The 27582-nt window shown below is 41.2% G+C and overlaps 1 protein-coding gene across 1 annotated transcript in view; it reads left to right on the forward strand.

Moving 5' to 3' along the window:
• carmil2 (capping protein regulator and myosin 1 linker 2) overlaps positions 1–26001 on the forward strand; it is a 197408-nt gene extending 171407 nt beyond the window's left edge. Inside the window, exons 34-38 of the mRNA XM_072547440.1 lie at positions 44–160; positions 4610–4646; positions 17710–17808; positions 18925–19257; positions 23790–26001. Of these exons, the coding sequence (XP_072403541.1) occupies positions 44–160; positions 4610–4646; positions 17710–17808; positions 18925–19257; positions 23790–23893 (690 nt within the window). The 3' untranslated portion in view covers positions 23894–26001. The remainder of the gene's footprint in view (positions 1–43; positions 161–4609; positions 4647–17709; positions 17809–18924; positions 19258–23789) is intronic.
• Positions 26002–27582: the final 1581 nt, after the last annotated feature.

The raw sequence follows: 27582 nt of genomic DNA on the forward strand, positions 1-27582 counted from the left end.
TGTTAGTCGATATTAGGAATTCATCATTTCTATCAACACATAGGAATCCAAAACTGAGCTGTGTGAAGGACATCAGTTGCTCAGATCTGAGCAACACATACATCGGACTCTCGAGAGGGCAGGACTGAAGGTGTTGCACTTTGACCCTAAGACAAAACTGGTAAGACATATTTTATTTTGAATATGTCACAAGAGTATTTGAAATTGCTTTGTTTGGCAGGGTTTGCAGAAATCTTTCTGATCCTACAGTGAAATCTCTGTCATTGCATTGGCCTGAGGAACAGCTGTAAATGCACTTCCTCAGAATGTGAGAAGACAACATATAAAATCAAATTCCTTTATTTCCACAATATAGATTACACACTTTATCTGAAGCATTACGAACCATAGTGTCTTTCAGTTGTAGTTCTGCACTGGTACTTCATGACCAATGCAACAAGATTAAGACTTGATAAACCATCTCAATATTGAACATCCACTTGATCAAGACAATAAAGAACTAACAGAGGCAGAAACATTATAAAAGGAATGGATATATGATGTGTGTGAGAGAGAGACACACTCAGGTTCTTCAGCTCCTGCAGGCCAAATAATTTCTTTCTTTACAATAGAAAAGGAGATACAGTGGAACATACCAGACTCCCCAGAAAACTATATTATTGACTCAGAGCCAGAGATGCAAGAAAATTAATGTATCGAAGTCTTCTAACAGTCATGGAACTATTAATACCACTAAAGAGCAACAAGTTCCTAGAACCACCAGATGGTTTCCATTCCCAGGGTACAAAAGGAATTAGATGGGAACAATGCAAATGGGCTAATTAATCCTCCAAGGTTCTCTTTTTTCAAACTTTGAGGGTCTCTTATAGAATTTTAACTGCTGGAACCTAGAAGGCTTGGGAAGAATTTAAACTAATTCAGCAGGGGCAGGGGTCATAGTGTGTTAATTTAATAACACAGCATAATTTAGAAAAGGAGTCATGGCAAAGTGAGTTCAGCGATGTGGTGTCTGAAGGGAGTAAGGTGAAACTGGATGGCCTCCACTTTAATGCCGGGGGTATTAGATGCAAGACATATGAGTTAAGGGTGTGAATTGGCACATGGAACTGAGATGTTGTTGGCAACTTAACATTCCGGAGTATAGGATCTTCAGGCAAGTCACGGGGGTGTGCAAAGGTGTCACATTATTAGTTCTGGAGTCAGTTTTTGCAGTACAGAGGAATGATGTGTCTTGGAAGGGTCATCAAATGAGGCTTTCTGGGTGGAACTCAGGAATAAAAAAGGGTAATAAGCAAGGTTTTTTTCCCCCCAGAGTGGGGGAAATCCAAAACTAGAGGGTATAGGTTTAAGGTGAGAGGTAAATGATATAAAAGGGACCTAAGGAGCAACCTTTTCACGTAGGGGGTGGTGCGTGTATGGAATGAGCTGCCAGAGGAAGTGGTGGAGGCTGGTACAATTGCAACGATTAAAAGGCATCTGCTTGGGTATATGAATAGGAAGGGTTTAGAGGGATCTGGGTCAAATGCTGGCAAATGGGACTAGATTTATATAGGACATTTGGTCGGCATGGACAAGTTGAACCTAAGAGTCTGTTTCTTTGCTGTATATCTCTATGACTCTAAAAATGGGGCAGTCACCCTGTTAGGAGTCTATTATAGGCAGGATCTGGCCAAAAAAGACTGGGAACAGCTAGTTTCGGGTAAATATACAGCAGAATGGTGGGAAGCATTCAAAAAGTACTATGGGGAGTATAGACTGAACAGGTTCCCTTAGGGTCAAATATAGGAGCAACAAGCCAGAGAACATCTGTCTTTACTTGGAAAAATGAGGTTGCAAGAACAGATTTTGAGAAGATGGACTCTGAATTTCTGAGCAGATTGATAAAAGAAGGTATTCAAGATTTTGGCAGATTTAAAAGTGGACAAATCCACAGGATTAGATGAGTTGTATCCCCAATAATCTGGGAGAAAGCCCCGACCCCTAACTTTTTAACTGTCTCTGGCCACAAGGGAGGAGCAGAAGACTGCAGGACAGCTAACATGCTTTCACTTTATGATAAGGGTGGTAGAGAAAGACCAGGGAGCTGTAGACCAGTGAGTCTAACATCAATGGTAGGAAAAGTAATGAAGGAGAAAATAAATTTCCACTTACAAAGGCAAGGTTTGATCAGAGATAGTTAGTATGGTTTGTCAGAGGAAGATCATGCTAGCAAATCAGGTAGAACTTTTCAAGGACGTGATCAAGTGTTTGGATGAGTGTCAGGCATCTTATGTAGTTTGTACAGATTTCAGCAAGGCCTTTGATAAGATCTCACGTGGGGAAACTGATAAAGAAGGTAAAAGCTCATGGAGTAGATTGAGGACAGGATGAATAGGTAGCAGTCATTATCCTTGGTAGAAGGGTGACCAATAAGGGGGCATAATTTAAAAGTGAAAAGTAAGAGGTTTTAAGGGGATTTAAAGAAATCCTTTCTCACCCAGATGATGGTGGGGTTCTGGAATGCATTTACTGGGAAGGTAGTTGAGGTGGAAAATCTCACAACCTTTGAAAAAAAAGGGCGAGTACTTGAAATGTCAGAACATTCAAGGCTGTGGGACTAGTGTAAGTAGTAGTATATTTTTGGCAATATAGACTGGATGGGCTGAAGGGCCTCTTTACTGTATGATTCTAGGGCTAATGGGTGATTTGATCAAAATTTCATGATATTCAGTAGAATAACTAGGGTGGATTAGGAGGAACCATTTTCGCTATCAGGGAGTATAGGTCTACAGACAAAGAATAAATCTGCGATCGTCAAGTGGGAAATTAGAAAACGCTTCTCCACCCAATGGGTAGCACAGTGGCTCAGTGGTTAGCACTCCTGCCTCGCAGTGCCAGGACCCCAGGTTCGATTCCAACCTCAGGTGACTGTCTGTGTGGAGTTAGCATGCTCTGCCAGTGTCTCCCACAGTCTAAAGATGAATTGGCCATGCAAAATTGCCCATAGTGTTCAGGGATATGTAGAGTAATAGGGTGGGGGAATGAGTCTGAGTGTGATACTCTTTTTGGAGGGTCAGTGTGGACTTGGTGGGTCAGATGGCCTGTTTCCACACTGTAGGAATTCTGTGATACAAAGAATATTGCGGTTTACAACTCTTTTCCACAACAGTTGATGTTCAATCAGTTGTTAATTTTTAAGCTGTGATTCATAGATTTTTGTTATCCAAAATAAGATTAAAGTCAAAAGCAGATATGTAAAATTATGTCACAGATTAACCATGACCTCGGTGAATGGCAAAACAGGCTTAAGGGGGCTAAATAGCTTTCCCCTGTTCCCATGTTCCTACAAGATCTTGCTAGCTATTTAAAAGGCCCCTCTTAACCCTTGGAACTCCCAAATCCTGTCATGACTGGTGAATTATATTTCAAGTGCAGTTTTTATTTTGCTTATTTTTGAATATCAAGGCATGCTGTGTTCAGAGCAGTATATTTTGTAAGGGACCAAAGTGAGTAATCAGGATTAGCATTAGCATATCCAAGAGCCTAATATTTGAAAAATAACTCGCATTAATCCTACATCACACATTTACCACACATCCAGAGACACATGATAACGCACACTGAAATTAGTCCTTTTTGTACCCATTTATAAAATGAGCACAGTAAGGAACAATTTTTATTACAGGAAGTTTCAAAAGCTTGTGGATAGAATGATGTTTCACTCTACTGTCATTGGAGAAACATACAACACATAAACTTGACACCAAGGCAGCAGGATGCCAGTACGTACCTGTGATTCCTCTTCCTTCATTGCAGCCATTGAGTTTCAGATTTGCATGGAGGAGAGGAAGATTGGATGGAGAGACATTTCCTGGATTGCTGTCAAGCACCTCCCTCTGGACAGTTGCGTTGCCAATACGGGAGACTTGGGTGAAAATCACACACATTATGGACACTTTTTATTCGCACATGGGCATTGCTGTCTGACCAGTATTTATTGCCCTAGAGAAGGTGGTGTTGAGCTGCCTTCTTGAACTGCTGCAGTCCATGTGCTGTAGAGATTGACCCACAATGTCCTTAGGGAGGGATTCCCAGGATTTTGACCTGGCAACAAAGAAAGTATAGCAATATCTGTCCAAGTCAGGATGGTGAGTTGCTGAAAGGGGAATTTGCATGTGGTGGTGTTTCCAAGTATCTGCTGCCCTTGTGATTTTAGATGGAAGTAGTCCTGGGTTTAGAATATTTAATGATTAATGATATGTAAAGTAATTACAAAGCTGTGTTTTAAATTTCTCATGGGAATTCCAGAAATACTTTGACAAATCATTGGGCTTGCAAGTTATCCGTGTATTAGCAACAGCACCAATTTCAGAGTATGTATGCAGTGGGCAGGGGAAAAGTTCCTAATTCAGCCTGATGCTGCAATAACACACAAGTAAAGCAAAAGAAAATGATCTTCTGACTTTAATAAGCAATTGAATTAATAGATTATTTCTAGCTGATTTATAGAGAGTATTGTTTAATAGCTGTTTTAATAACTTAGAGCAAAAGTATTAAAACACCTAAGTACATGTACCAAACATTATGCATTCTGTATGGTTACTCAATCTTTTCCTTTTCTACTTTTCAGAATGTAGAATCAGAATTAAAAGGATCAGACAGTAATGGTAAGACATAGCAAACTTAATTTACCTTTCAAATATTGGCATGACTTTTAAAATCTCCTCTTCCTCTTAATACATTTCAACAGCTATCACAAATGGAGTGAAAGTTTGCTTCATGCACTTTTTGCATATAAAATTCAAACACAAGTATTGATAATGCAATGAGTTATTGGAGATGAAACAAAATTGGTGCAAAACAACATAGTTTCATCTCCAAGATCAAAGTCAGGGGTGAGCTCCAACTCTATTCTGGTTGGATAAAGCTGCGCATTGCCCACTTTTTCTTAGCTGTAAATATCAAATCAGAGCCTATCTTTTACTATACCTTTTTCAAAAATGTATCTTAAATACAGCCTGGATCCTAGATTGGGCAATTCAGTCCCATTAGCCTGCTCCACCGTACAACATGATCATGGCTGATCTCATCTCGGCCTCAATTCCACTTTCCTACCAGCCCCCTATGACCCTTTAGCCTGTTACTAATTATAAATCTGTATCTCCTCCTTTCAATATATTTAGTGTCCTGGTGTACTGTGGGGTACTGAATTCCACAGATTCAAGACCATTTCAGAGAAGTAATTCCTCATCTCTGTTTTAAATCTGCCACCCTTTAGCCTAAAACTGTGACATCTCATTCTAGGCTAGCCCAAGAAGTGAAGCATCCACTGTACGTTTACTTTGTCAATCACCATTAGCATCTTATATACCTAAAGTCGATCTCCTCACATTCTTCTAAACACTATCAAGTGAAGGCTTAAATTGTTCAATCTCTCATCATAAGCTTTTCGTCTTTGGAACTAGTCTAGTCATAGAGTCATAGAGATGTACAGCACGGAAACAGACCCTTCGGTCCAACCTGTCCATGCCGACCAGATATCCCAACCCAATCTAGTCCCACCTGCCAGCGCCCGGCCCATATCCCTCCAACCCTTCCTATTCATATAGCCAACCAAATGCCTTTTAAATGTTGCAATTATACCAGTCTCCACCACATCCTCTGGCAGCTCATTCCATATACGTACCAAGCTCTGCGTGAAAAACTTGCCCCTTAGGTCTCTCTCATATCTTTTCCCTCTCACCCTAAACCTATGCCCTCTAGTTCTGGACGTCCCGACCCCAGGGAAAAGACTTTGCCTATTTATCCTATCCATGCCCCTCATAATTTTGTAAACCTCTATAAGGTCACCCCTCAGCTCCAGGGAATACAGCCCTAGCCTGTTCAGCCTATCCCTGTAGCTCAGATCCTCCAACCCTGGCAACATCCTTGTAAATATTTTCTGAACACTTTCAAGTTTCACAACATCTTTCCGATAGAAAGGAGACCAGAATTGCATGCAATATTCCCACAGTGGCCTAACCGATGTCCTGTACAGCCGCAACATGACCTCCTAACTCTTGTACTCAATACTCTGACCAATAAAGGAAAGCATACCAAATGGGGCCTTCACTATCCTATCTACCTGCGACTCCACTTTCAAGGAGCTATGAACCTCCACTCCAAGGTCTTTGTTCAGCAACACTCCCTAAGACCTTACCATTAAGTGTATAAGTCCTGCTAAGATTTGCTTTCCCAAAATGCAGCACCTCGCATTTATCGGAATTAAACTCCATCTGCTACTTTTCAGCCCATTGGCCCATCTGGTCAAGATCCTGTTGTAATCTGAGGTAACCCTCTTAGCTGTCCACTACACCTCCAATTTTGGTGTCATTTGCAAACTTACTAACTGTACCTCTTTTGCTTGCATCCAAATCATTTATGTAAATAACAAAAAGTAGAGGGCCCAGCACCGATTCTTGTGACGCTCCACTCGTCACAGGCCTCCAGTCTGAAAAACAACCCTCCACCACCACCCTCTGTCTTCTACCTTTGAGCCAGTTCTGTATCCAACCTTGCTAATCAGTCTCCCATGGGGAACCTTGTTGAATGCCTTACTGAAGTCCATATAGATCACATCTACTGCTCTGCCCTCATCAATCTTCTTTGTTACTTCTTCAAAAAACTCAGTCAAGTTTGTGAGACATGATTTCCCACACACAAAGCCATGTTGCCTATCTCTAATCAGTCCTTGCCTTTCCAAATACATGTACATCCTGTCCCTCAGGATTCCCTCTAACAACTTGCCCCCCACCAAGGTCAGGCTCACCGGTCTATAGTTCCCTGGCTTGTCTTTACCGCTCTTCTTAAACAGTGGAACCACGTTTGCCAACCTCCAGTCTTCTACCACCTCACCTGTGACTATCGATGATACAAATATCTCATCAAGAGGCCCAACAATCCCTTCTCTAGCTTCCCACAGAGGTCTCGGGTACACCTGATCAGATCCTGGGGATTGTGAATTAGTTAAGTTTGTGGATGACACTGAAATTGGAGGTGTTTTTTTATGAGGAGAATGATCTCAGGCTACTGAGTGATATTGATCTACTGACAAATTGGTCAGAGCATTGGCATATGGAATTTAAATCTGAATTGAAAAGTGCAGCACTGGAAAAGCACAGCAGGTCAGGCAGCATCGAAGGACCAGGAGAATCAGCGTTTCGGACATAAGCCTTTCATCAGGAAGGTCAAGGGGGAAGGGAGTGGAGAGATAAATAGGACAGTGAAGGTGGGGCTGGGGGAAGGTGGATGGGAAGACGATAGGTGGATGCGGGGGTGGGGGGAGTAATTATGATGGGTCAGTGGGGAGGGTACAGCAGATAAGTGGGAAGGAAGATAGAAAGGTAGGACAGTTCAAGAGGGCAGTGCTGAGTTGGAGGGTTGGATCTGGGATGAAGTGGGAGAGGGGAGATGAGGAAACTGGTGAAGTCGATGTTGAGGCCGTGTGGTTGGAGGGTCCCAAGGCAGAGGCGGCCCAGGGCTTGCATGTCCTTGGGGGAGTGGGAGTGGGAGGGGGACTTGAAGTGGTCGGCCACAGGGTGGTAGGGTTATTTGTTAAGTGGAATCCTGATAGATGTGAATTTATGCATTTTGAGAGGTCAAATAGGGAAGAATATACACAATAAATGTTAGGTCCCTAGACAGTACTGAGGAATAAATGAACTTTGATGTAGAAGTCCATAGATCCATGAAGGTGTCACACAGTAATCAGAATGCAGATGAAGGCATATGGAATGATGGAATGCTCGCCTTCATTAGTAAAGGTACAGAATATAGAAGCAAAGAAGTCTTGTCACAATATTATAAAACATTAGTTAGGCCACAGGTGGAATATTGTGTGCAGTTCTGGTCATAATACTATCAGAAGGACATGATTGCACTGGAGAGGGTGTCGAGGAGATTCACAAGTTTGTCACCAGGGATAGAAATTCTGCTATAAGATGAGACTGGATAGCTTGGGTTTGTTTTCCTGGGAGCAGAGGGGGTTATGTTCTGATTGAGGTAAGGAGCACTGACAGAGCAGATTGTGAGAATGTGTTCCCCATGGTAAATAGTTAATGACCAGAGGGCATAAATTTAAGGTGAGCAGTTAGTGGTAAAGAGGGGACCTGAGGAAACATTTTTTCCACCCAGAGTGTGGTGGAAATGTGAAACACACTAACTAAGAGGGTGGTGGAGGCAGGTCCTCTCAAAACATTTTAGAATCAGCTGGACGAGCATTTAAAATGCCAGAGCATACTAGACTATGGAGCGAATGCAGATAAATGTGCTGAGTGTAGTTTGATGATATTTTGGACATGATGGGCTGAATGTCAAGTTTCTATGCTGTGTGACTCTCTGACTCAAACCTTCTCTGAATTCCTCAAGTACTCCAGACGCGGTCTCAGCAATACAGTTGAAACACTTCCCTACTTTTATGCTCCATTCCTTTATCAATAAATGCCAGAATTCCATTTACCCTCATTAACTGTTGTACCTGCATTCTAGTTTTCTGTGACTCATACACAACCAGAACCATTTTGCTGTTTCTTTCCATTTAGATAATACTTTGCCTTTTTATTTTTCTGACTAAAACGAATATACTCATACTTATCCACGGTAAACTCCATTTGCCAACTTTTGGCCCATTTCACCTAACCTATCCATATCCATTTGTAAATATTTTTTACTTCATTGCAACTTACTTTTCCACTTATTCTAGTGTCTGCAAATCTGGCTATAATACATTCTATTCCTGCATCCAGTTCATTAATATAGATTGTAAATAGTACCAACCCCCATGACACCTCACTAGTTACAACATGCCAACCCAAAAAAGACCCATTTATCCTAAGTCTGCTGGTGAGCTAAACTTCTGTCCAAGCTAATATATTATCACGAATATATCTTATGTATTTTCTCTTTGTATAATTACCCATTTTCCTTGCCACATATTCGAAGAACTCTTGCAAATTAGTGAAACACAATTCACTCCTCTTAAAACCATGCTCAAAGTCTGTGAGAAGATTTGTAGCTCGGGTGCTCGTTATTGTGGTTCTGTTCACCGAGCTGGGAATTTGTGTTGCAGACGTTTCGTCCCCTGTCTAGGTGACATCCTCAGTGCTTGGGAGCCTCCTGTGAAGTGCTTCTGTGATCTTTCCTCCGGCATTTGTAGTAGTTTGAATCTACCGATTCCGGTTGTCAGTTCCAGCTGTCCATTGCAGTGGCCGGTATATTGGGTCCGGGTCGATGTGCTTATTGATTGAATCTGTGGATGAATGCCATGCCTCTAGGAATTCCCTGGCTGTTCTCTGTTTGGCTTGTCCTATAATAGTAGTGTTGTCCCAGTCGAATTCATGTTGCTTGTCATCTGTGTGTGTGGCTACTAAGGATAGCTGGTCGTGTCGTTTCGTGGCTAGTTGGTGTTCATGGATGCGGATCATTAGCTGTCTTCCTGTTTGTCCTAAGTAGTGTTTTGTGCAGTCCTTGCATGGGATTTCGTACACTACATTGGTTTTGCTCATGCTGGGTATTGGGTCCTTCATTCTGGTGAGTTGTTGTCTGAGAGTGGCTATTGGTTTGTGTGCTGTTATGAGTCCACAACATGAATTCGACTGGGACAACACTACTACTATAGGACAAGCCAAACAGAGAACAGCCAGGGAATTCCTAGAGGCATGGCACTCATCCACAGATTCAATCAATAAGCACATTAACCTGGACCCAATATACCGACCACTGCAGCGGACAGCTGGAACTGACAACCAGAAACAGCAGATTCAAACTACTACAAATGCCGGAGGAAAGATCACAGAAGCACTTCACAGGAGGCTCCCAAGCACTGAGGATGTCACCTAGACAGGGGACGAAATGTCTGCAACACAAATTCCCAGCTCGGCGAACAGAACCACAACAAAAACCATGCTGAATGTGATGAAAACCAAAAGAATTGAAGATGCTCTAAATCAGAGACAAAAGTAGAAATTGCTGGAAAAGCTCAGCAAGTCTTGCAGCATCTGTGGAGAGAAAAATCAGAATTAACATGTTGAACAATTCTGAGAAAGGGTGACTCGAACCGAAATGTTAAATCCAACTCTGATGAATTGCGTTTTGATTTTCCAAATGTCCATATACAGTATTACTTAATGGATTCCAACAATTTCTAAATGACCGACATTAAATTAACTTGTCTATAGTTTCCTATTTTCTGCATCTCTTAAAATGAGGGGCATTTTTCTAATCCATTCTAACTTATCTAGAATCTAAACAATTTTGAAATATTATAACCAATGCATCTACTATCTGTGCTATCAATTTCTTTAAGACCCTAAGATGAAGGCCATCAGGCCTGGGGACCAGTCTGTCTTTAATTCCAATAGTTGGCTTAGTATACTTTCCCTAATGATGGCAATTGTTATAAGATTCTCCTTTATCCTGTATCCTTTACATTACTTGTTACTATTGGGAGGGTTTTAGTATCCTCCACCATGAAAACCAAGACAAAATGCTGACTTCGTGTTTCTGCCATTTTTATGCTCCCCATTATTAACTAGTACCATCCTCTAAAGGATCAATGTCCACTTTAGCTACTCTCTTCCTCTATGTATTTCTCGAAGCTTTTGCTATATTTTTTTCATATTTTATGCATTTTTTTTTCCAAATTCACCTTTGTTCTCTTTTTAAGTAACCCTTTATTGGTCTTTAAAGGTTTCCCAATCCTCCAGCCTGCCACAAAAACAGGGTTAGGGTTATGTGGTAATATATAAAGCGGCATAGTGTGTCGTAGTTTTTTCTCTTTATGTTATCTGTAATTTCTTTGTTTAGCAATAGATGCTTTGCCCCCGTTACAATTTTTCTTTCCCTTTGTCATAAATTTTAGTTGGGAGGAACTGAACACCTTCCTTAAATGTCTGCCACTGACAACCAATAGTCTTACCTTTCAGTCTTCCTGCTCAATTCACTAAAGCCAAAAATGCTCTCAAGCCTGTGCTTTATTAAACACAACAACATTAGTGTGGAACTCAAGTTTCTTGTCTTCAAACTGATTTTGAAATTACAGAATGTTATAATCACTCTTACCTACGGGATCCTTTTACTTTGCGATAATTAATTAATCTTACTTCATTAAAGAATACTAAATCCAAAATAACATGTAGGTCAGACGAGGTAAAGATGGCAGATTTCCTTTCCTACAAGATATCAGTGTACCAGTTGGATATTTTCGACATACAACTGTGGTTACATGATTGCTCTTAGACCAAATTTTATAAAATTTAATTCAAATTTCACCAGCACCAAATCTCTCACGATGGGGCCTGAGCCCTTATCCTGGGAACATTAGCCCAGTGATCTGGATTACTTGGAGATATGGTAATGCAGTGATAAAGTAACTAATGTACAAGTCGTCTTGTATTATATCAACAGTTTAACTTTCAGGATTCTATGATGTGGACATGCTTTCTGAATTATTATAGTTTCAAACACTAAGCTGCACAGGAATCAGTGGGATCTAAACTAATGGAGTGAAGTAACTTAAAAGTATATCCTATATCCAGATCTAAGATATGAAATGCTTTTCTTTGATATTAAGCGAGTTTTTTTAAGAAGATGATATATTGTCCAAAGAAAATAATCGATACCATTTACAGGTTACAGGTTTTCCTTTCTATTAATGTAGGTGCAAAATAAAATGTTACAAAAACCAACAGAAACTTATACTTGCCTAAATCTACTTGAACAACTTTTTCAGACTTTATGACTTAAACTGTAACTAAAAAACTTTTATTTAAAGAAACATTTCAGCAACAAATAGATAAAACAACAGAGTTCACTATAATGTTTCATTAATAATAAACAGTAAGACATTGTAGTGTTGTAGCAAAGGGATACCCTTGGAGTCAGGGCAAAAGCCATTTAAGTGAAGTTGCAAAACAACTATCGCTTTGGGAATAATTTCTCCAAATAGCAAAAGAGATCTAGAGAAGCAACTCTGCGCTGAAGTTGCAAAGATGTGCCAGAACTGTAAAGTGGAAATATTGGAGGACTTCAATTACTCCAAGTAATGTTAAAGCAAATGGTAAGAAGTCAGGAGGAATTTATAAATATGTTAAGGAGCACATTTGCTGCTCTTGAACGGGATGGCTTACTATGACACTAAGAGGATCTGGAATCACACATAGACCAGACTAGGAAAGGATAGCAGATTTCTTTGCCTAAAAGACATTAGTGAACTAATCAATGACAGTAACTGAGACTATTTTTCAATTCAAGATTTATTGATTTAATTTAAATTCTACCATCTGAAATTTGGAACCCATGTCCCCAGAGCAATAGTTTGTGCCTCTGGATCATTAGTCCAGTCAGATTACTACAACGCCACCATCCCCATTTATGGATCTAGTTGTGGGAATGAGGTGAACCCTTATAGGTTAAAGTGGTTAGCAGTGAAGATGAGCAAGGAGCAATCTAAAGCAGATCTTTTACATTGGATGAGGGGTCACTAAAATGGAATAAGAGAGGATACAGCAAGGGTAAAATGGAACTACTTTGGCAGGAAAAACTGCAGCAGAACAAGAGGGAAAGGCAATGTTTCAGTTACAGTTTAGGGACATTTATAGAGAATGAAACAGCTGTAGAAAAGGAGGCTGTTAAGGAGTAGTCTACTGAGTCAGTATGGGTGAAAGTCAAACAGGAAAGGAGCAGTCACTTTTTTGGGTGTTTCCTATAGACCACCCAATAGCAGCAGAGACGTGGAAGGACAGATTGGACAGCAGATCTTGGAAAGGTGCAAATGTAACAGAGTTGTTGTTATGGGTGACTTCAACTTTCCCAATATTGATTGTAACCTCCTTAGTGCATATGGTCAGGAAGGAGCAGATTTTGTCAGGCGTGTCTAGGAGGAATTCCTGACTCAGTATGTAGATAAGCTGACGGGGGCGGGGGCGGAACATATTGGATTTGGTGCCAGGCAATGAGCCAGGCTAGTTGTCAGATCTCCCAGTGGGAGAGCATTTCGGTGACTATGATCACAACTGCCTCACCTTTACCATAGCAATGCAGAGGGATAGGAACAGACAGTATGGGAAGGTATTTAATTGGGGAGAGGAAATTATACTGCTATTGGACAGACTATAAATTGGGAACAATTGTTCTAGAGTCATAGAGATATACAGCGTGGAAACAGACCCTTTGGTCCAATTCATCCATGCCAACCAGATATCCTAACTTAATCTGATCCCATTTGCCAGCACTTGGCCCATATCCCTCTAAAGCATTCCTATACCCATCCAGATGCCTTTTAAATGCTACAATTGTACTAAATGCTCCAGCACATCCTCTGGCAGTTCATTCCATACACACACCACCCTCTGCCTGAAAATGTTGCCCCTGAGGTCCCTTTTATATCTTTCACACCCTAAACCTATGCCCCTCTACTTCTGGACTCCCCCAGCCCAGGAAAAATACTTTGCCTATTTATCCTATCCATGCCCCTCATGATTTTATAAACCTCTATAAGGTCACCCCTCAGACTCCAATGCTACAAGGAAAACAGCCCCAGCCTATTCTCTCTATAGCTGAAATGGTACAATCCTGGCAACATCCTTGTAAATCTTTTCTGACTCCTTTCAAGTTTAACTGTTTTCTACGGGAGATGCACAACAGAAATGTGGAGGCTGTTTAAGAAGCACTTGTTGCAAGTGTTGGATAACTTTGTCCCACTGAGACAGGCAAGAAATTGGAGGGTCAACGAGCCTTGGATGATGAGAATCTCATCAAGAGGAAGGAGGAAGCTTACTTAAGGTTGAGGAAGTAAGGATCTGGCACAGCTTGGAGGATTACAAGGTAGCTAGGACAGAACTCCAAATGGACTGAGGATAAATTTGGGGGGGGGGGGGCACGAAAAAGTCTTGGTGGGAAGGATTAAGGGATTTCCAAAGGTGTTCTACACTTACATGAGGAATAAGAGAATGATCAGAGAGAGTGGAGGGAACTTGTGCCTGGAGTCTGAAGAGGTAGGGGAGGCCCTAAATGAGTTTTTGCTTCAGTATTCACTAGAAAGCGGGACCTCGTTAATAGTGAGAACGCTGTGGACCAGGTTAATAGGCTTGAACAAATTGATGTTAAGAAAGTGGATGTGCTGGAAATTTTGGGAAGCATAGATAAGTCCCCAGGGCTGGACCAGATATATCCAAGGTTACTAAGGGAAGCAAGGAATGAGATTGCTGTGCCTCTGGCAATGATCTTTGCATCCTCACCCCCCACGGGAGTAGTACCAGATGATTGGAGGGATGCGAACTTTGTTCCTCTGTTCAAGTAAGGGAATAGGGAAACCCCTGGGAATTACAGACCAGTCAGTCTTACATCTGTAGTAAGCAAAGTATGTGAAGGATTCTGTGGGATAGGACGTATGATGATTTGGAAAAACATAGTTTGATTAAAGATAATTAGAATGGCTTTGTGAGGGGCAGGTCATGCCTCACAAGCCTTATTGAGTTCTAGAGGATGTGACAAGTTGACGAAGGTCGAGCAGTGTAAGTGGTGTATATGGATTTCAGTAAAGGCATTTGATAAGGTTCCCCACAGGCTCATTCAGGATGTTAGGAGGTACGCGATACAGGAAAATCTGGCTGTCTGTATACGGAATTGGCTAGCAGAAAGAAGACAGCGAGTGGTTGTGAATGGAAGTATTCTGCCTAGAGGTCAATGACCAGTGGTGTCCTGCAGGGATCTATTCTTGAGCTTCTGCTTTTTGTAGTTTTTATAAATGACTTGGATGAAGAAGTGGAAGAGTGGGTTAGTAAGTTTGCCAATGACACAAAGGTCGATGGTGTTGGATAGTCTCGAGGGCTGTTGCAGGCTACAACAAGACATTAACCGGATGTGAAGCTGGGCTAAGAAGTGGATAAATGTGAAGTGATTCATTTTGGAAAGTCTAATTTAAATCCTGAATACAGGGTTAGAGACAGGATTCTTGGCAGTGTGGAGGAGCAGGGGATCTTGGGACCACGTACATAGATCCCTCAAAGTTGCCACCAAGTTGATCGGGTTGTTAAGAATACTTTTGGTGTTTTGGCTTTCATTAATGGGGGATTGAGTTTAAGAGCCATGAGGTTTTGCTGCAGTTCTCTAAAATGCTGGTTAGACCACACTTGGAGTATTGTGTCCAGTTCTGAACATCTCATTATAGGAAGGGTGTAGGTGCATTAGAGAGGGTGCAATAGAGATTTTACCAGGATGTTGCCTGGGTTGCAGGTATGTGTTATGAAGAGAGGTTGAGTGAGCTTGGGCTTTTCACACTGGAGAGAAGAAGGGAGGTGACTTGTACACCTCTATCAAGGTAATGAAAGGCCTAGATAGATGAGATAGCCAGAGTCTTTTCCCCAGTAAAGAAATGGCTGTCACAAGGTGTCATAATTTTGAGGTGATTGGAGGAAGGTATAGGGTGATGTCAGAGGAAGGTTATTTACAGAGTTTTGGTTGCATGGAATGCACTGCCAGTGGTGGTAGTAGAGTCAGACACACTAGGGACATTTAAGCAACTGCTGGACAAGCACATGGATGGCAATAAATTGAGGGGTGTGTAGGTTAGGTTGGTCTTAGATTAAGATAAATGCTCTGCACAAGATCACGAGCCAAAGGGCCTGTACTGTGCTGTACTGTTCTATGTTCTGGAAGAAGATGGTATTTTCTGCAAACAAGAAAAGGTTGAGGGGCAGATGAGGAGGAGAAGAAAGACAGGTGAGGATAAAATATGAGAATAGAATTGTGGCCAAAACATACTGGAATCCAACATGTTCTACCAGCAAGTTAATAGTAAGTGGGTTGCAAAAGGCAGTATGGGATCTATCGGGGACAAAGAGAATGATGCATGCTTAGAGATGCAGGGCAAGGCTAGAATACTTTGTAAGTATATTGTATTGGTGTCTACGACAGAAGAGGGCACTGACAAACTATCGATGAAAGCAGAGATAGTAAATGTTTGAAGTCAAAATTGACAGGTGGAATGTAATAGAACAGCTGGTTGTACTTAAAATCAATAAATCATGTAGCCTGGATTTGTATCACAGTTTGCTGAGGAAACGTGGGATAGCAGAAGAGTTTGCCATAATTATTCAAACTTACCTAGTTATGGGAGAGGCAAGAGAATGTAGGAAAGTCACAAACATGACCCCGTTCATAAAATATTAAGCAGCTCTTGGAGGGTTTTGAGTTAATTAAAGATGGCTAAGATGAATTTGTAAAAGGCAACCTATGCTTAACTAGCTGAAGTAAATGGAAGTTGATGACAAAATAAAATGGATGTTATCCATGTGGTTTTTAAGAAAGGCTTTTAGCAATATATGACATAGAAGGTTGGTTAACAAAAGAACTGAAGCTTTTGGAATAGAAACGTGATTGTCACCTTGGATATAAATTACCCTAAGGACAGAAAACATCAAGTCATAGTAAATGGCTGTTTCTCAGATTGGAGTACACAATGGTCTCCCTCAAAGGTTAGTTAATATACGCTTATTGATAGATATTTTGAATATTGGAGAAGAGTAGAATTGAAAATGTCAATGATGCCAAACTCTGAAGTTGGCAAACAGTAAGGATGGTACCAATAGATGGTTAGCAGAATGAGCAGATAACTAACAAATACAATTTAATGCAAACAAGTGACAAGGAGAGTCTAACATATTAAATTCTACAAGGACAGATGGACCTGGGGCTTGTGTGCAAAAATCTTTAAATGTAGTTGTACAATTTGGAAGAATAGTCAACAAAGAGTATATGATTTTGAATCTCATATAGAGACACTCTTTACAAAAGCTGGAAAGTTGTGCTTTATGAAGCTCTGGTCGAGCACAACCAAAGTATGGTGTCCAGTTGTCAGCACAATTTAGGAAGCATGTGAGGATTCAGAGAAAACGTACCATAATGGTTCAAGGAGGGAATGTAGCTACTAGATTAGATTGGAGAACTATGGTTGTTCTCCTTGGAGAGTTTAAGGGAGGAATTGAAGCTGTTCCTGTCAGCTGATGGTAAATGGACTAGGGGTTATGAAGTGGTAATTTGCTGGAACTCTCTGCCTACGATAATGAAGAAAGCTGAGATAATCATTTTTTTAACAAACTGGATGAGCAGTTGAGAGAAATAAGCTTGCAGAACTTCAGGAAAACAGTTGAGGAATGGGACTGGCGGACTGCTCGAAAATGAGATGGCATATGCTTGCTGAGGCAAAGAGATGTATTCTGTGCTGTAATAACTCTAGCCAAACTTGGGCCAACGTCTTCAATACAGGGTTAGTATGAAAACAATATATTTAATCTACCACAAATACAGGATGAAGTTTACCAGAAAATGCTTCTCACTGAATCTAAACACAATTTTAATAATACACTGAAGATCTTTATATGAAATTATTAAAAAGAATGTGCATCAAACTTTTGTAGCGTTCTGCTAGATAACACCTTGAAACTATTGCAGCTGTAAAGGACAAAATAAAAATCACACGACATCAGGTTATAGTCCAACAGGTTTATGTGGAAGCACTAGCTTTCGGACCACTGCTCCTTCATCAGGTAGCAATGATTTTTATAGATGAACGAGTAAAAATGGTTCCCTTGTATTGATCTTGTGAGATCAGTTTCTTTGTAAAGGCATTTCATTTGTATGTATACTGTTCAAGATAAGAAAAATAGATCTTTTACAGTTAGTGTTTTGTTTTAGGAGGAATCCCTGGAAAGAACATACCACAGCCTCCCCCTCAATCTTTGAAACTTTCTGCACTGACCAATATGGCTAAAACGTTTGCAGTCAATAATGCAGGTAATTTTTAAAATATATTTCTCCAGCTTTTAAGACTTAAATACTGTGGAAAATGGTAGTTATTGAACATTTTACAGCTATGCATGCTTCACACCACTCTTTTTCTCACCTTCTCCTGAAGACATTGACTTTTGCCAACTTACAGTTGCATAGTAATTGGCCACCACCTTTTAAGTTACCCACAAGGCAACTTCCTTCACATGCAACCTTCTCATCAATTAACTTATTGAAACCAAAGCATAATCCTGACATTAATTACATGACCACAGACATTACTTGTGGAATATTTAGGATATTTTGAAAAGACAATCAATTGGAATTTTGATTTACTGTACTGAAACAGAAGACATGCCAACTCCAAGTTTTCCTTCCCGTTATTAATATTAATGTCAGCAGAAATCTAGCAAAACCGTGGTAGCCCCATGTTCTGAAACTGGATTTATTAACTGGAATCAAGGCTGATGAATGATGATAAAATATGGTAAGAAGCTCTTGTGCTCTAATAAAGGTTTTACTGCAAATACAATTCCTTATAATCATTCTCAACTGGACGCTCTAACTGAGGAACACCAAAGGTTTAAAGAATGTTCAGATCAAGTGCAATGACACTGGTCTTGGCTTGATAATAACTTTATAATGGCGAATTTTTTTTAAGACCATGACACAGGCAATCAGAGATGTAGTGGGTAAATGAGCCATTGTAGCATTGATTTATATAAATCAGAGATAGCCAATTTTATTCCCCAGCTTTTGAATAACTGAGTTCTGCTGGTGTGGTCTTTGGGTGCTACAACTGGTATATTTTGCTACGCAGAATAATAATCTGCTAGAACTCCTGCACCAGGAAACAATAAGGTTGTCTGTATGCTTGTAGTTTGAATAGCCTTCCAATATTATTGTTTAGGGTAATGTATCAGTACTGGCATTGCAGTGAAGTGTTAGGCAAATGATGGGTCCTGTGAGCTGTGAAAAGTAGTTACTTTCAGTAAAAAGGCACAATAAGTGACAATTCCATAAGGTTCATTTGTGCATAGAGGTAAGAAGAAAAAGATTTTAAAAACCAACATCCTGATATTTGCATAATTTTTAAAGAAGGAGTCTTCATTTGTTTATCAGATAAAGAAGAGAATTTTGAAGAACAGTTATCCACAGGAGCCAGGAATGCAGAATCTGACAATAAAGAAGAAGCAAAAAGACAAGAAATGCCATTAGGAGACCAGAGAATCCTGCTTCCTCCACCTCGCAGGAAAAATCTGCAACAAGGAAACAAAGAACAAAGTATAAATCCTGTACCACTTCCAAGAAAATCTGTAGCATTGCAAAAAAGTCTAATTCAGGATGAAATGACCAGCACAGAAAAGCATTCATCATTGTATTCAATATCAACAAGGAAAGTGGCCAATGACTGGGAAGAAAAAGAGAACAATGAAGAACGTTTACCATCCGAAGGTAGAGCTGACCATTTAATTAAGTTCTAAAGATGAATTATATCAGAAACTCTATGTTTAACTCTGTTTCTCTCTCCATGGATACTGCTAGACCTGCTAAGTTTCTCCAATATTTTTTCTTTATTTCAGATTTCCAACATCTGCAGTATTTTACTTTTATTTGCTGTTTTTTCCCAAAATTCAGTAATTAGGGAAATGACTTACCACTATTTTCATTCCTAGACTATTTTACACAGAATTTTGGTACAGGCAATACATACTACACACAGCGCATACAGCTAATCATATGTACAGCATATGTAAGATACAGCAAATATTGAAATCTGTGGGATTTGTTGTGATACAGTAAACCATACCAATTAGAGTCAAGAGTGTGGTGCTGGAAAAGCACAGCAGGTCAGGCAGCGTCCGAGGAGCAGAAGAATCGATGTGTCAGGCATAAGCCTTTCATCAGAAATGAGGCTGCACATACCACACCACACTCTCGACTGATCTCCAGCATCTGCAGTCCTCACTTTCTCCTAGTTCTTTTACCATACCAAGTCACTTCACTATTTATGACTTATTTCACTGTTAAGGTAGAAAATAGAGACAACCTATTTCTACCATTTTGCTTCACAGCTTTGAATAGAAGCCTCAGGGAACTCTCAGAATCAATGGTTGAGATGTTCCTTGGTGCAGAAAGAATATCTCATGTTCTAAGAAGTTAAAAGTTTAACTTGAAAATTGAAGGCTTATAAGATTGAAAGGTACCTGCTCAATAACAGGTAGATGCACTTTAGACTTCACTCATTGCAACCAGCTCCTTGAAATTCTGACCAATTCACATACAGGCTAGAAGTATGAGATTAAGGATAGAATTTAATGCTCCCCCCTCGAAGTCAATTCAAAGGTTTGTTTGTGCTCTCCCAGGAAGGAGAGAAATTAGTCATTGAAAGGCACTCTGCGTTTGATCGAGAAACTTGGCATCAGGAAGTAGATCCCATTGAGAGCCACCCCTTGCTCTTCAACCCTCATTCCATCCAAACTGGAGACCCCATTCCACCCTCTCAGGAAGGGGATGGAAAACAGCAATTTTTTAAACACAGCTTAGCTGTACTAATCAGTGTTTCTCCCCTCTCTATTTACAAACCACCATCCTTCACAACTATTTCTCCAAATGAGAATGCTGGCTACCTCTGAAAAACAATTGAATCAGCTGAGCAACCCAATGAAACCAGAAAGTATGAAGTTGACTAATCCTTTGTTTAAAAATTGAAAATTAGATAGTTTATTTTTAAGAAGTTACTTGTTGCAGTTTGGTTTTCTCCTGCCATGCCACCATACTTAGGTTATGAGACTATCATTACAAGTATGAAACCAGCTACTGAGTTGGTGACGATCGTCCAGTTTATTTCCTCTTTCTTGTCTTCTTTTCATTTATATATTGTTAAAATGATAAGAAACTGGCAGCAGACAGGACCTAATGAATTGTGGATATGGATTTGCAAAACAAGCCTACATATTAAGCGTCTATTGATCATTCAAGTTTGGAACATCAGAATTGTACAATTCTGCTTGGTGTCTCTGTGCTGTCTTACTGGCAGAGCATGACACTGCTCACTCCCTATAGCATGTTACTTGTCATTTATCAGCACAAACCTGAATGTTATCCAGGTCTAACTGCACAAGGAAATGGTTCAGTATAAGTCATGGATGATAGCAAATACTGCCATCATCTGTGAACTTCCCATTGCTAACCTTGTGATGATTGTGCAAAGGACACCAGTCCTGCAGTTAAAATCAAGGATGTATATGTAGTACAGAGATTAATGGTTTTCAGGGATGGAGGAAGTTACAGAAACACGGGAGAGGCAAAGCTCATGAAGGAATCTGGAAAGCAAGATTGAAGATTTTGAAATTGGACATTTTGGACTGCAAGCATTATTAATGGATGGGAATAGGCAAAGGTCCAGATATGAAAGAGGTTTGGATAAAATCATGTGTATCCTGTGTGGACAACGGGCAGCTCACTAGAAAAGCATTGGAATAGTCCAATCTGAGGCATAGTGTTTTAGCAGCAAATGAACAGAGACAGGAACAATCGTTTTGTTTCAGTAAATAGATAACCTTAGAGATGAATGGCTATATGTTTGGAAGTTCATCTAGATTAAATAGATGCCAATAATTACAGCCTCTGGCAGGGATCAGGCAACAGATTTGATGGGGATCAAAACAATAGCTGTAGTCATCTCAACAGTTAACTGAGGAAAACTTCAGGTCATCTAGGAATGAACATTGAATATGACATGTGACAATAAACAGAGATTGGGTCTGTCAGCATACATATTGAACTTGACGCTGTTATTAAACGTGTACAAGAAATGAAAGCTGATTCAGGCAAACATTAAGCCAAACCCACTGGAATCTCTCCCCATTAGAAAGAGAGATAGATATACATTTGGCTGTATAGCTTGGTTATATAGGGACATTATTCCACAAAGTGTTGGACAAGGTATGGAAGAAGGTCCTCCATGAACTGGGACAGAGATTGAAACTACCCAGTCAGCGTTATTCTACACTATCCCTGAGGTCAATCAACTACAGGTTAGGCAGCCTGTAAGAAGCTTTAAAAGTATTTGTGATTAATCTTTCTTTATAGGGTTGCACTTGTGGAACCAACTCAACTGAACAAAGTGACTCTATGGCTAATACAAAGTATGCCCTCAGTCCTAATCTGAGCTCTGTTGAAGCTATATCAGGTGTCCATAGGTGTGTTCTTTTTTTCATTTTTTTCGGTAATGATCTCCTGATTATATTTTTTTTAAATTTAACCCCCACACTACCACCTAACCGCAGTACTGCTTATTTTTTCCCCAGCACCCATGGTGTGTGTGTGCAGGTGTGAGACACAGTGAAAGACACTAAGTGCACAAATCTTTATTCAATTTCCACCACCAGGAAGATAGGAAAACACTCGAGTGGCCAGTGACAAGCACTGCCCTTCACATCAAAGGGCAATGCTGTGTGATCAAAACAGTAAAGGAGAGGGTAGGGACTAAATCAAAATAGAGTTGGAAAGGGAAATAATGCACTCCATGCCCTGTGGCATCCACCTCTCCCGGAACAACTCCATGGTGTTGGTGGACACCGCGTGCTCCTTCTCCAAGGACAACCAGGCTCTAACGTAACCGCGGAAGAGGGGCAGGCAGTCGGCCCTAACGACCCCCTCCACGGCCCGCTGCTTCGACCTGTTGATGGCCAGTTTGGCCAGGCCCAGGAGCAGACCCATGAGGAGGTCTTCAGACCTACCCTCCCTCCTCCGTACCGGGTGCCCGAAGATCAGGAGCGTGGGACTGATGTACAACCAAAAGCAGAGAAGGAGGTTTTTCAGAAAATCAAAAAGGGAGTGCAAACGCCCACACCCAATATATACATGGTCCACGGACTCCACAGCGCCACAGAACAAGCAGTTGGGCTGAGAGTCCGTGAACCACCTCAATCTGTGGTTGCAGGGGACTGCTGCGTGCAGCACCCTCCACCCCAGATCCCTGAGAGAAAGGGGGAGGACTCCCGCGTAGAGAGCCCTCCACTGGGGATCCCCACCGCCCGGTGGCAAATGGGCACGCCAAGGCGTGTCCGGACGGTGGATGAGGGAGAAGAGGTGGATGAGGGAGAAGAGGTGGATGGTGTGCAGCAGCAGTCTATACAGGACCCGCCTTTTTACATCCTTTAAGGGGACAAAATTAAAATTCCGGAGGCGGCTCAGTTGTGGGGCACAGGCTTCCGTGGGAAGTACGGGACCTTGGGGCCAATGTGTAATTCCGTCTGGGCTGGGGTGAGCGCGGACAAGATCCCACCACACACCTGAGCGTCCTCCAACTGGTACACTACGTCGGGTCCGAGCACCGCCGTTTTAAGGCAGCAGATGGCGGTGGCCACATACTGGACGTCTACCGCTGCCCTGCTCGCTATGTCCTGCGGCAGCGTCAAGCCCAGGCCCCCGGCACCCAGCACGTCCCCGACCCTGGTCACCCTTGCTGCCACGGCCCTCCCCTCCGACAGCCACTCAAACCCGCTCCATAGGTGTTTTATTCTGATATTTTGAACATGCAGGAAAACAGTTAAACCTTCTAATTTTTTCAAATCTATTAAATGATATGGAAATTGAATGCCATGTGCAGTTTCTAAAGAAATCCAGATACTGTCTTAACCAGAAAGATATATGCCATCTGCATTATTTAAAAACAACTCTGACATTTTCAAGGCTTCAGTTCTGCCAAATTCTGGGGGCATCATGTGATGTTAACAAGATGGTAGTCTGTTTCAAACAAGAAATCCAGTCACAATTATTCCCTTACCAGTAGATTGTTCTGCTTCACCTCACTATTAAAAATATAGGACGGTAGTTAAACAGAAAATTTGAATGCTGGTTCTTCCCTTCTTCATTGTCCAGTTTATATTGCCCATTATTTATTTGGAAAAGTAATGTAATCAATATTAAAAATGTTCAAAGAATGTCAGATTCTGTATTAATCACTATTAACCTTACAGATAAAGGTGAAACCTACATAACAGCACTGTTACCTACAGCTAACTTGAAAGGCACAGAAGAAGCAACTTTAACTTTAGAAGAAAATCTTTCCAATCAGTATTGAAGAAGAGTGCTTAAGAATCAATGTGGTCTTTCAAGGAGAAAAATACTTCAGCATAAACAGACTAAAACTTGCGCAGATGTCTGTCCAGTATACCTCACTGAAATATCCTGCAAAAATCAGAAACAGGACATGATTTCAATCATTTTCGATACAATTTTTTTAAATGTATAATAGAAAATAGGAAATAAAATATTTTAAGCTGAACGTACATAAATATCCCAGAGCAGAGCACTGTATATTACTTTTACTGTTTGTTTTTACAGATTCATTATTGGCTGCATTATAGCTATTTAATGTTTTGATCTGGAACAGGAATCCAGGACAAGCTATGAGATGCACTACCTCTTCTTTGTGCAAATGTTCCAGTTTGTATTTCAGGGTTATCTTGCAGACTGGAGAGATTAAAATAGGTACCAATGGAGAGGGGAGGGGGAACCTAGCTTTTCTCAATAGCACTTTCTCAGAGCAGATTTAGCATTGTGCCTATCATTATAAATTGTTGAAAGAAAAGCAGTTATATTTTTGCCTCATAGTGCTTTCAGTAATAAATTTACTGAACCAAGATGACTGAGGAAAGACCGTTGGCAGTGAAGAACTGCAGCAATGGGAATCTTTTGGAATCTACAAGTGGCACCAACTCCTCATTTAACCAACTTGCAATAAACAAGATCCAGTGGCAAATCAATGCTATTTATCGTGATAAACATGAATGATATCAACAAATTCTTAATGATTTTGAATGATCTATGTTACAGCACTTTTCAGGTGCTCCAATCCAATAAAGGCAAATCAGCTTTGATGATTTAAACTTGTCCTACCTCCTCAACTCTGACTCCCTGTCCAAAGCCTTCATGTTTCACCAGTTGGCACTTTAGAGTGTTGAATGAATTGTGAGATTCATTCTGACAGAATGTATCATTTTAAAGAAGTGAGAGATACAAAGTGAGACTGGGAAAGAAATAGGGTAAAGGAAATAGTCACACTTTATGGAAGTTGTATCATACTTCTGACCAGTGAGGGTTGGGAACAACTTAGGTTAAGTACAATTCAATTTAAAAATGATATTACATAAAACATATAAAAATACAGCGCAGTACAGGCCCTTCGGCCCTTGATGTTGCGCCGACCGAAGCCTACCTAACCTACACTAGCCCAAAAACCTCCATATGTTTATCCAATGCCCGCTTAAATGACCATAAAGAGGGAGAGTCCACCACTGCTACTGGCAGGGCATTCCATGAACTCACAACCCGCTGAGTAAAAAATCTACCCCTAACATCTGTCCTATACCTACCACCCCTTAATTTAAAGCTGTGTCCCCTAGTAACAGCTGACTCCATACGCGGAAAAAGGTTCTCACTGTCAACCCTATCTAAACCCCTAATCATCTTGTACACCTCTATTAAATCTCCCCTAAACCTTCTTTCCTCCAATGAGAAAAGCCCCAAGTGCCTCAGCCTTTCCTCATACGATCTTCCTACCATGCCAGGCAACATCCTGGTAAACCTCCTCTGCACTCGTTCCAATGCCTCCACATCCTTCCTATAATATGGCGACCAAAACTGCACACAATACTCCAGATGAGGCCGCACCAGAGTATTATACAACTGCAACATGACCTCAGGACTCCGGAACTCAATTCCTCTACCAATAAAGCCCAGTACACCATATGCCTTCTTCACAGCACTATTTACCTGGGTGGCAACTTTCAAAGATCTGTGTACATGGACACCAAGATCCCTCTGCTCATCCACACTACCAAGTAGTCTACCATTAGCCCAGTAATCCATCTTCTTGTTACTCCTACCAAAGTGAATGACTTCACACTTAGCTACATTGAACTCCATTTGCCACTTACTGCCCAGCTCTGCAACTTATCTATATCCCGCTGTAACCTGCCACATCCTTCTTCGCTGTCCACCACTCCACCGACTTTCGTATCATCCGCAAACTTGCTCACCCAGCCTTCAAGCCCCTCCTCCAGGTCATTTATAAAAATGACAAACAGCAATGGTCCCAAAACAGATCCTTGTGGAACACCGCTAGTAACTGCGTCCAAGATGAACCTTTACCATCAACTACTACCCTCTGTCTACTTCCAGCCAGCCAATTCCTAATCCAAATCTCTAATGCACCCTCAATGCCATACCTCCGTAGTTTTTGCATTAGCCTGCCATGGGGTACCTTATCGAACGCCTTGCTAAAATCCATATACACCACATCTACTGCTTTACCCTCGTCCACTTCCTTGGTCACCTTCTCAAAGAATTCAATAAGGTTTGTGAGGCACAACCTGCCCTTCACAAAACCATGCTGACTATCCTTGATCACATTATTCCTATCCAGATGTTCATAAATCCTATCCCTTACAATTCTCTCTAAGACTTTGCCCACAAGAGAAGTGAGATTCACTGGCCTATAGTTACTCGGGGTATCCCTGCTCCCCTTCTTGAACAAGGGGACCACATTCGCTATCCTCCAGTCTTCTGGCACTATTCCCGTAGACAACGACGACATAAAAATCAAGGCCAATGGCTCCGCTATTTCCTCCCTAGCTTCCCAGAGGATCCTAGGATAAATGCCATCAGGCCCAGGGGACTTATCTATTTTCATCCTTTCCAGAATTTCCAACACCTCTTCACTACATACCTCAAAGCCGTCCATTCTAATTAATTGTGACTCAGTATTCACATCGGCAACAACGTCTTGTTCCTGAGTGAATACTGACAAAAAGTATTGATTTAGTGTCTCACCGATCTCCTCCGCCTCCACACACAACTTCCCACTACTATCCTTGACTGGACCGATACCTACCCTAGTCATCCTTTTCTTCCTGACATACCTATAGAAAACCTTTGGGTTTTCCCTAATCCTACCAACTAAGGACTTTTCATGTCCCCTTCTCGCTGCTCTTAGCTCTCTCTTTAGATCCTTCCTGGCTACCTTATAACTCTCAATCGCCCCAACTGAACCTTCACGCCTCATCTTTACATAGGCCGCCCTCTTCCCTTTCACAAGGGATTCCAATTCCTTGTTAAACCACGGCTCCCTCACAAGACCCTTTACTCCCTGCCTGACTGGTACATACTTATCAAGGACACCCATTAGCTGTTCCTTGAACAATCTCCACATATCATTTGTGTTCTTCCCTTGAAGCCTAGTTTTCCAATCCACGCATCCTAAGTCATGCCTCACCGCATCATAATTTCCCTGCCCCCAGCTATAACTGTTGCCCTGCAGTGCACACTTATGCCTCTCCATCACTAGAGTAAAAGTCACCGAGTTGTGGTCACTGCCCCCGAAGTGCTCACCTGCCTCCAAGTCTAACACCTGGCCTGGTTCATTACCTAGAACCAAATCCAGTATAGCCTCACCTCTTGTTGGCCTGTCTACATATTGTGTCAAGAAACCCTCCTGCACACATTGGACAAACACCGACCCATCTAACGAACTCGAGCTATAGCTTTCCCAGTCAATATCTGGGAAGTTAAAGTCCCCCATAACAACCACCTTGCTACTTTCACTCTTCTCCTGAATCATCCTTGCAATACTTTCCTCTAATTCTCTCGGACTATTAGGAGGCCTGTAGAAAACTCCTAACAGGGTGACCTCACCATTCCTATTTCTAACCTCCGCCCAAACTACCTCAGATGGCAAGTCTTCCTCCATCACCCTTTCTACTGCTGTAA

Source organism: Chiloscyllium punctatum, chromosome 26 (assembly GCF_047496795.1).
Source record: "Chiloscyllium punctatum isolate Juve2018m chromosome 26, sChiPun1.3, whole genome shotgun sequence".
Classification (NCBI taxonomy): Eukaryota; Metazoa; Chordata; class Chondrichthyes; order Orectolobiformes; family Hemiscylliidae; genus Chiloscyllium; species Chiloscyllium punctatum.